At 30.7% G+C, this 9937-nt stretch overlaps 1 protein-coding gene across 1 annotated transcript in view; it reads left to right on the forward strand.

Moving 5' to 3' along the window:
- The first annotated feature begins 571 nt into the window (after positions 1 to 571).
- The window catches only part of LOC145331957 (uncharacterized), a 40821-nt gene continuing 31455 nt past the window's right edge, over positions 572 to 9937 (forward strand). Inside the window, exons 1-10 of the mRNA XM_080176829.1 lie at positions 572 to 2349; positions 3084 to 3173; positions 3407 to 3562; positions 5049 to 5146; positions 7173 to 7280; positions 7810 to 7971; positions 8469 to 8550; positions 8904 to 8984; positions 9432 to 9512; positions 9786 to 9891. Of these exons, the coding sequence (XP_080032955.1) occupies positions 2281 to 2349; positions 3084 to 3173; positions 3407 to 3562; positions 5049 to 5146; positions 7173 to 7280; positions 7810 to 7971; positions 8469 to 8550; positions 8904 to 8984; positions 9432 to 9512; positions 9786 to 9891 (1033 nt within the window). The 5' untranslated portion in view covers positions 572 to 2280. The remainder of the gene's footprint in view (positions 2350 to 3083; positions 3174 to 3406; positions 3563 to 5048; positions 5147 to 7172; positions 7281 to 7809; positions 7972 to 8468; positions 8551 to 8903; positions 8985 to 9431; positions 9513 to 9785; positions 9892 to 9937) is intronic.

Consider the following 9937-nt stretch of genomic DNA (forward strand, 5'->3'; position numbering starts at 1 on the left):
CTATTCTTTAAAGTTAATATTAAATAGAGGTTGGTTCTTTAAAAAAATCTTTGGATTAATTACGGGGTTGCCGTAGCCACACTATAAAGAGTATTTTTCTTTACTTACAACTTTAACGTTTGATGATGTTATACACAAATAATTTTATACATTGACATTGACCTGACCATCCAATATCTGATTCTTAGATTTTTAAAAAAGAACCCAACGCAGATTTTTTCATAGTCAACAAGTTTTTAAAGTATTAAGGGGGGGGGGGGGGAGTTTTGACACATTTGCGTAAGCCTGGTACCTAGGCATTATCTTTGGACTGAGAGGATAGGTTATTAAAGATAAAATCATTCTTATATGATGAATTTCACGAAGTTTTAAGATGTTTTGGATAAACCTCCAGGTTCCGGAGCTGCAGGCCTTCAGGTGGTCTCTGTACAAGTAAAAAAAAATTTTTTTTAAGTTACAGGTAAAACAAAATATACATCTTTTTTAATATTATTCACATATTTGAAGAAAAAGGATGCATATTTTGTTTTATAAGTAGATTTGTAACTTTAAATTTTTTTTTTCATTTTTACCTGTACAGAGACCACCTTGAGGCCTGCAGCTCCGGAACCTGGAGGTCTATCCAAAAAATCTTAAAACTTCGTGAAATTCATCATATAAGAATGATTTTATCTTTAATAACCTATCCTCTCAGTCCAAAGATAAAGCCTAGGTACCAGGTTTACGCAAATGTGTCAAAACTCCCCCCCCCCCCTTAATATAAGTTCAGTACACCATGCTTTTGATTTATTTAGAAATAAAACATTTTCTGCATATTTTATCTTATTTAATATTAGATAAAAATGATTTCCCCTGTTTTACTACATTAACTAAGATTCATTGTAGTCATACTTTTATCTCAATTTTTTTTTTATTTCTTTACATTGAGTTTTAAGCCATTTAACAAATTATAGATAGAAAATCAATTTTCCCTTAGACTAGCATTTTATTATCATTTTATCTTAATATAAAAGGACAAGGGATACAGGGATAGGGAAATAAAGATAAAGTAATCTTTCTCCAAAAACTGCAAAGAAAGTTTTTTTTCAATTGGTAAGATTAATCTAACCTTCATTGAATTATCCCTGTATCACCAAAGAGGATAGATATCATTAAACTATTACATGACAGTTGCTTATAAATTAAGTAGATAATTGGATGCTAAAAAATGAATAATAATCAATTCTAATTTTAAATTATAAATAACTTAACTTTTAACATTAATTACCTATACAATACATGGATAAAAAATCAAAGATTTTTTTTAAAGGGGTAGTTGCACAAAGTGCATTTAAACTTGAATTTAGTGAACTGCATATTTTTTTCTTTTCAATAGTTTAAACTACATCTATAGGACATATATGTTTGAAAGAATTTCAATTTTCTACCAGATAGTATTAAATACATCATATTTATTGGATATATGCAACATAAATGGCTGTCCTGTTTTCACAAAAACAGCGTGCTGACTATTTTGTAGGTGCCTAAATGATTGCTATTTATTATAATACAAAATTATACATGTTAGGTGGTATTTTTGTAACTTATGCTTTCTATCAAACTTTTTTGATGCACTTCGTGCAACTATCCCTTTCTTCTTTTTTGCTGTACAATTTTTAAAATTATTTAGAATTTGTACAATACTAATAGCTACCTACCATTTTCCAATAATTTAATTGGTTGTGCAATTTTGAAGTTTTTATGCTTCATAATAAATTATGAAACATCATTTTTTGATTAAATAAACAACCCAATGAACTTAAATTTGTTAAGAAATTTTGTAAAAAATATGAACAGTTTTGTTGTTAAGTGTTATATAATAATGTTTGTTATGTTATATTATTTTTTATAACAAGTGTAACTAAATTAATATGAATTATCATTACCTATTTCTTTTAAATTCAAATTCTTCATATGAGGTATTTTTTTTACTTTTTCTTAATTTACCTTTTAGTCTTATTTTTATCTAAAAAATAGTAGATTTTGCAATTAAGATATTTTTATTTAACTTTTTAAATTCATCTTTAATTTTAACAAAGTCGTCTTCATTTTCTAAATAAGTCGTATTTATAATTAACTCCATATTGTATTACATGTCGTCTATTATCTCGACTGTTGTTGTGCACTTCAAGTTTTTTCAGACAAAAAATGCGCAATAATTTGAATTAAATGCTCAAAAAAATGTGGACCACCGATTGATTTTTTTATTTTTGTAATTTGTTTTTGAAATATTGTTCTAATATGGGAGGGTACGCTTCTGTCCAGTTGAATCTTGAGAACAGAGATGCACTTTTTTCTCTACAAGATAAGGTAGGAAATATCTTCATATTAGACAAGTAACTTTGCATTTATTGACATATAATAAAAAGAAGGCTTTAATAGGTATTCAAAGGGGTAGTTTCACGAAATGCATTTGAACTTTATTTAGTGAACCGCATATTTTTTCCTGGTTAAATGGTTAAACTGCATTTATATGGCATATAATTGAAAGAATTTCAATTTTCTACCACGTAGTTTTTAAAATATCAATACTTGAAAATCGTCTTTTTAAATTGCATATATTACAAAAAGACGATTTTCAAGTCTTGATATTTTCAAAACTACGTGGTAGAAAATTGAAATCCTTTCAAATATATGCCATATAAATATAGTTTAACCCATTAACTAGTAAAAAATATGAAGTTCACTAAATTACGTTCAAACGTATTTCGTGAAACTACCCCTTTACCTTTTGATTTTTATGGAGGTTAAGTATAGGATAAGGTGATAAGTTAAATAATAACTTATTGCCAACAAAGGACTAATATGAAGCTTCTATAAAAAGCAAGAAAAGAACCAATATTCCCTTAGTTAGTTTTTTTTCATATAAACAGACTGACAACATCTTTTTAATTTAAAGATTAGGATGTTTTGTTTATGTATTTTAGCTTAAGATTAAGACAAAAAAGATAGTTTACATTAAGTTAGATATATGTTTCATACTACCTAATAGTACTAATATGATATTTCTTAAATTCTAGTTTTATCATACACAAATAATTTAGGTAACCCCCGAAGATTATTACAACCACTGCACTAAAACAGTACCTGCGGGGAGCAAAACAGCCCTTGTACCTTCTGAACTCACAGCTAAGGTAAAAATTCTTCTGTAATTTATTTATGAAAAAGTGAACCTAAAGAAAATACCAACAGCTGTATTTTTCTAAAGACTAAAAGTTTAGGTAGTATTCATGTTATTTTTTTTATATTTGTAACATTTAAAACCTTTTATTGTTTATAAAGTCAAATGTGAACAAAATAACATTTCAGGAAAATGGTTATTTAGATGTCTTATCGCTGCCCCTATTCTTAAAACCTTAATTTTTAGGTAAGCCTGTATCAACGAGTTGATCTGAGCTACCAGAGTATAGGAGAGTTACCGCCCAGCATCCCACTGACACTGCCCCACCTCACCTGTTTGTATGTGTCGCACAACAAGCTGACCGCGCTACCTGCCTCCATTCATGGCTTTTTGCATTTACAGGTCAGTGTTTTACATTATATAGATTTCTATTAAAAAAAACAGGTAGTTTTTAGGAAGATCAGTTGAAATTATCACAAATCCATTATTTTTATTTTTAAATTCTAATTTTTAATTCTATTAGTGCAAACTTTTAAAGCTTTTAACGGTAATAAATGGATACCTATAGATTTCAGGGATAAGGGATGGGAAACCTGACCGAAAATTAGGTCTCAGCCTCCTTTTTAAAGTGATGGGGCAACTTTTCTTTTTTGCCTGTAAAATCAACTCATTGCCTCCAGCTGTAGGCCAATATCCAATAGCCTGAAACTTGCTTTTAGCATTAACCAATTAATTAATAACCAACGCTGCCTCCAGTTCCTTATTGGCTGAATTAATTAAAAAAACATAATTTTATGCTATTAGAATGACAACAATGGAAATTTTCTGCTATCAGAATGACAACAATATATATGACGTTCAATCACATCAACTTATTATTAAATCTACACATTAATAAATGTCCATATAGCAAAACATAAACAGAGAGATCGTTTTTTTAAGACTGAGTAGGATTCAACATTTTATACTTTAGAACAATGTGAAAAACTCATGTCTTTAGACAATTTAAAAGTAATATTTCATGTGGAATTGATAACCCACCTAAATGATTACAAATACAAAACTAGTTCAATATGTAAATAAAAGTGTACTGTGTTTTGTTAAAAAAAAATTTCATTAATTTTGGTAAAAATTATTGCACACTTAATTGAACATTTCTGTTAATTTTTGACGTAAAATTAAAATTTTTAAAAATCCTAATTTATATGTGTGCTATGGAACAATTAGTTGATAGAATGTTACCCATGTACTTATTCAATTCTACTTAATTTATTTATTAAAGCTGGGGGGCTAAAGCGGTGTTTATTTCTATATACGAATTTTGGGGTTAAGTAGATCCCCCCTTAAAATGTTTGAAAATAAATCAGATTTAACCATCTCAAAAAAACTTTTTTTTTAAATGGGGGGGGGGTGGCGAAGTAATGACCATCTTAACGTGATTCTATCTAAAGCCACTAATATATTGGTTCTCTGAAAAGTTTTTATTATATTTTATGCTAGGTGGAATCAACTACCTGAATTCTATTCTATACTTTTTTTTCTTTGCATTCATATAATAGCTATTTCATCATTGTTCATAGTTTTCAAATCTAACTACTGCGTCATCCCGTAACTGGTTTTTTAGGCCTAGTTGGAAAATAGGCCTGGAATAATATTTTCTTACGTTTCCTGTCCCTTATCCCTGATAGATTTTATTAAAAAAAACGATTAATTCATTTGGTTTAACAGTAAATAACATGACTCTAGAGCTTATATTAGAGCTTACTAATGCCTGTTTATAGGGAAGCTATGTATTAAGTTTCCTAGGATATTATTTTACTGGATCTCTTAATTTACGTTAATTTTTTTTTTAATTTACGTAACATCCTATATAAGATTGATATTTTAGGATCTAGATGTAAGTCACAATAATATAAGTGAACTCCCTGAGACCTTCACAGCTCTAAATAATCTCAAGAAATTGGACATCTCTCATAATTGTCTTGGGTAAGCAATTAGAATTTGGTTCTTAATTTCTTTAAAGTTACAATAGAACTATACTAAACAAACATTTACTTTTAGGTATGGGAAAGGCCAATAAAAAATTGGCTTTAAATGGATGCCCTCTAGAGTTCCATAAATTAAAAGAAAAAAAGTTTCAAACTCATCGGCTGCATCTTAATTGTCCTGCGTTTTTTGTCTTTTTACTTTTTGAAGAATCCCCACCTAACGAAAACTCTATATATCATTTTTTCACATAGGTAATTTTAACATAGATTAAGAGCAACACCCCCCCCCCCCCCCCCCTCCTTTCATATGAAGTAATTTGAAACTTTATGTTAAGTCAATTAGATGAATAATTTTTTTTATGATAAATTCACTAAGTGAAAAAGTCTTTGATACTTCCCAGCTATTTATTGAAATATATTTCGGTGGACATTGCACCCTCATCAGTCTAAATGACATAAATCATATTAATTTAATTTACATATTAAAAGATAGGTAAAAATAAAGAAATTTGTAGATTTATAAAGGCAGAAAATGTTGCTAAAAAAAAGAAGAAAATAATATGATCAACCTTGAGTTTAGTTGGATGTTAAAAGTAAACTGGAAGGGATTTTTTTAGCAAGAGACAATATCAGCAGGGGGGGGGGGTGTTTAAAATACATTGATATACATGAATTTTAATATTTAACATTTTTATATGAAAAAAACTATTTTCTTTTTTTATTAAATTATCATTCAAAATTAAAGCTTACTTTTATAGATGAAGTATTTAGGATTAGGTTATGTTGCATAGATACTGTAGAATAAAATTAGTGTTTAGAAGTCAAGCTTTTATACATTTTAGGTTATTTTGAAAAAAACTATTTTATATATGGGAGTAAGCTATCATTTACTATATCTATTATAGTACTCCAAAGATTTTTAAAGAAGTAAATGTTTATACATAATTATGATAATAAAAATTTTTCTTATAAGTTTAGGTCTTGTAAAATAAAAAAATTTTTAATTGCTATTAGCTATCATTTACTATATCCGTTATATTGACAAAAGATTTGTATTTAACCCTTAACGGTCGGGGGGGGGGGCGTTGAACGCCCCCCCATCCGGTTTTTTCTATCTCATTTTCTGTGTGTGAAAGATGAAGAGCCCAAACTGCTTGACTTTTTAAGTATGGGTATGACACATAACTGAGAGTTGGAATTTATTGAATATCTCCATCCTGGCGGGCACAGGATGCCAGCAAACCTGGCAGGGTCATCCAGGTAAAGAGCAAAATTTTTTTTTTGACTAAAACAAAGCATTTTATCATACCAAAATACTAAAAAATCCTCTAGTAGTACATCCTTATATGAAATACAGGTGTTCAAGTCACTTTCAGGTTCCAGGTATGATCCTGCAGGTCCTGATCCTCCAGGTCTCCAGAAATCTTTAAAAGGCTCCTGTGGCCGCAATTTTTGACTTAGAGACTTCAAATTTTAAACTTAAGCTTTTCTTACATGTCTACATAACGTATTAAAATTTCATGAAGATCTGCCGCCGTTTTCCCGCCGACCGCCGACTGCGGCGGCTGGCAGCTGCCAAGTACAGCTGCGGCCGCTGAAATTTATATTTTGATATTTCTAATGTAAAATTTACAAAAAGATAAACATTTTCTGGAAAAAAATTTTTCTTCTAGCTTCAAAAATAAGAAAATTACAGCCGTTTGAAATTTTTAAGTAAAAAAGGACCTAAAAACAAATGTTGTTAAATAAAAGGGTGAAGGAAGCGAAAATTGACTTAGACTTATAAAAGGTCGGAAATTCATTATGAAACAGGGGACTTGCACAAAAAAAATTAGCCCTCTAGCTCTTATAGGAACTGAGATAATAAGGGGGGGCGTTGAACGCCCCCCCCCCGACTGATTAAGGTGCGGCAAGGGGCCCGACTGTAAAGGGTTAAGAGTTAAACTGTTTATATATTATTATTGATAATCAAAAAAAAACATTTAAAAAAAGTTAAGATTGACTTTACCAATTATTTTTTGCAGTTCGTTACCCGTAAACATTGACTCAATGGCCGCTTTGGAAAAGATAAATTTAAGTCACAACTGCTTGGAACATTTACCCATTGCCATGGGCAACCTACCAAAACTGAGGTTGGTGTTATTTTGTTATTAGCAGCGGAGCTTCTATATAACTAGGATTTATCTGTTGTTACGTCTGTCATAGTCGATTACGATGTTAAATGTTCAATCTATTCATTGTATTTTTTCCCAGTTATTTCGAAGATTACTTAATTGCAATGGCAATATTTTCTAGGATAGCATGTAAATGCGCAAAAAAGACTTATTTTATGTGCGTTTCCTTTATCTGAGTGATTTGGTGCATTGTTGGGTCTTGGCCACTACTAGTAGCCTTGAAAGTTCTTTGTTTTTGTTGTTTAAATAATCGATTCCGGCAACATTTTAAAATGAACTTTACCAGATTCTTTGTTTATACCACAATCCTTATAATAAAGTAACAGGAATTCTGTCTGTTTGTCTGTTTTTAACAGAGTAGGTCCCGGGAAGGTTTATAACTTTCTTGGAGGAGGGTACCAAAACCCTCTCAAGAGAAATCGCCTCTAGAAAAAAATCCCCCCTCCCAAATATTTTTAACAGTTTTTTAAACTAAAAAAAAATTCAGAGTTTTGCTGGCAAATAAAAATCAGCTGGGAGATGCTTTTGAGGAGCTGTGCTTGGATGATGAATCTTGTATGGAGAGCAGCTTGAAGCTGCTGCAGCATCTACGCAGCTGCTACCATCAGACACAGAAAGGGGAACAACTGGCAGCTGGAAATGTATTTAGGTAAACTGTTCAGTAACTTAAATATTTACAGAAGACAGCATTTTACCCATTTAAAAAATTGATTAAGAGAGGGGTAGGTTTCTGGTAGAATCCGTAAAGGTGTGTGTTTTAAGGCTTAAAAATAGTAGCAGAACGATAATATTCACTAAATATGTGTATTTCTTATTAAAAAGAACTAAAGACAAAAAAAAAATTTTAAGTTAACATATTTTTTTTTCGTTCTACTACTGTTTTTTACTTATAACACATAACCTTTACGGATTTTACCAGAAACCTACCCCTCTCTTTATCTTTCCTTGCCTTATCCATTTTTCCCTGCTTTTATTAAAAAATTGAATAATAATAAATAAGTCCTTCTTTGTCAATTTTTTGTGTTTATTCAAAAAATCACCACTGCTTTTAGACATAATTGTCCGTCTTTGATTAAAGCAAAAAACATTGAAAACAACCGTTTTCATTTTTAATCATGAAATAAGTTAGGGAATACTTGTTTTTAGTCGAGAACGCGGAACACTGTTTGACTCTAAAATATTAAACTCTGGATCTGCGCAGTCTTTCTTCACTCAAATTCAAACTCAGGTAAATAAATTCCGGCGTTTTCCCTTTTAAAGTGCCTTGTTGAGCAGAGAATCAACCCCACCTCCTCTTCTCATTGTTGGGATAAATAGAAAATAAGGGGTTATTTTTGTTTGTTTATTTAGGTCAGGTTATATTGGGTAGCCCTGCAGGGTTAGGGCACCTCAAGTATAGGCCCCGCGGGCCGCAGGGGTTAGATATAGAACCACCTTATTTTGAAAATTGATTTTAAAAATCGACATTTCATAAATACGAAGTGTCCAAGAAAATGATACAGTGATTTATGAAAGTTATACTAATTAATACTTTTAACTTGATAAGAAAAACAAACTATTATTATATTACAAACATATTAGGCTGTGAACACTGGGAACAGAATATTAACACCCCTCATCCCACCCCCAGGTTCAACTAAGAGAGATACGGATTCATTAAAGGTAAACTTATACATTATTAGTACTTATTTTTTCATAAAGTTGTGTTGGTTTGTTAATCTATTATTTTTCAATGCTCTTCTAAACTCCCTCCCAGGGGTGAATGTATTTTGCACATGATTTTTTTTGCCTTATGCAAAATATTCCTAGATATTTTTCTAGTTCTTTCCCCCCAAGGAGGGAAACAAATTTTTCCGGTGCTCTTTATTTTTTAATTTTTCTCTCCCTCCATCATATTTTTTATTAAATCTCACCACCCTCCCCCCCCCCCCCCTCCCCCCCGAACTCCAAACTCCAATTTAGCATTGGATATCATGCAGAATTTACAACCCTACTCCCCCCTAAATAATAAAACTTTATCTCCAACTGAATGATTTTTGTGTTTACTCTTAGATAGTAAAGGTATTACCTATTTTGTTCTATTTTTACTGGTTAATAATTATTTTTAAGGATGGGTTATTGGGAATGTTTTATGGGGCAGCTATTGGAGATGCTTTGGGAGTCTTCACTGAGTCAATGTCTCCTAGTCAGGTAAGGAACCTTTGGTTTTTTATTTTGAAAAATCAGAACTATTGAGTTTATCATCAAGATGACATAAAAAATATTTGTAAATATTATTACTTCTGGAGTTTAGCATAATTTTTCTTTCCTCTAATTTTTCCTCTTCAAGAATTCGCGTAAAAATCTGTCATACACTATCCCCTTAAAATCATAAAAATCTTACTAAAATATACAATTTCTTTAAACTGATCAGTGCAGAATAACTAATTTTGTCTAATTGATCTTATATTACAAAATTTTCAGGCTGAGTTTTACTATGAGAAGGAAAATTTCTTGTCCAACAGATTTCATGTTGATGAATACAGATGTCATTATGAGAAGGGGGATGTCACTGTTGCCAGCAGTATAGGTAGGTTCCAAGTTGGATACTAGTTAGACCTTGGAATTAGATATAT

This window comes from Acartia tonsa, chromosome 11, assembly GCF_053477335.1.
Source record: "Acartia tonsa isolate MP-2025a chromosome 11, ASM5347733v1, whole genome shotgun sequence".
In the NCBI taxonomy this organism is placed as follows: domain Eukaryota; kingdom Metazoa; phylum Arthropoda; class Copepoda; order Calanoida; family Acartiidae; genus Acartia; species Acartia tonsa.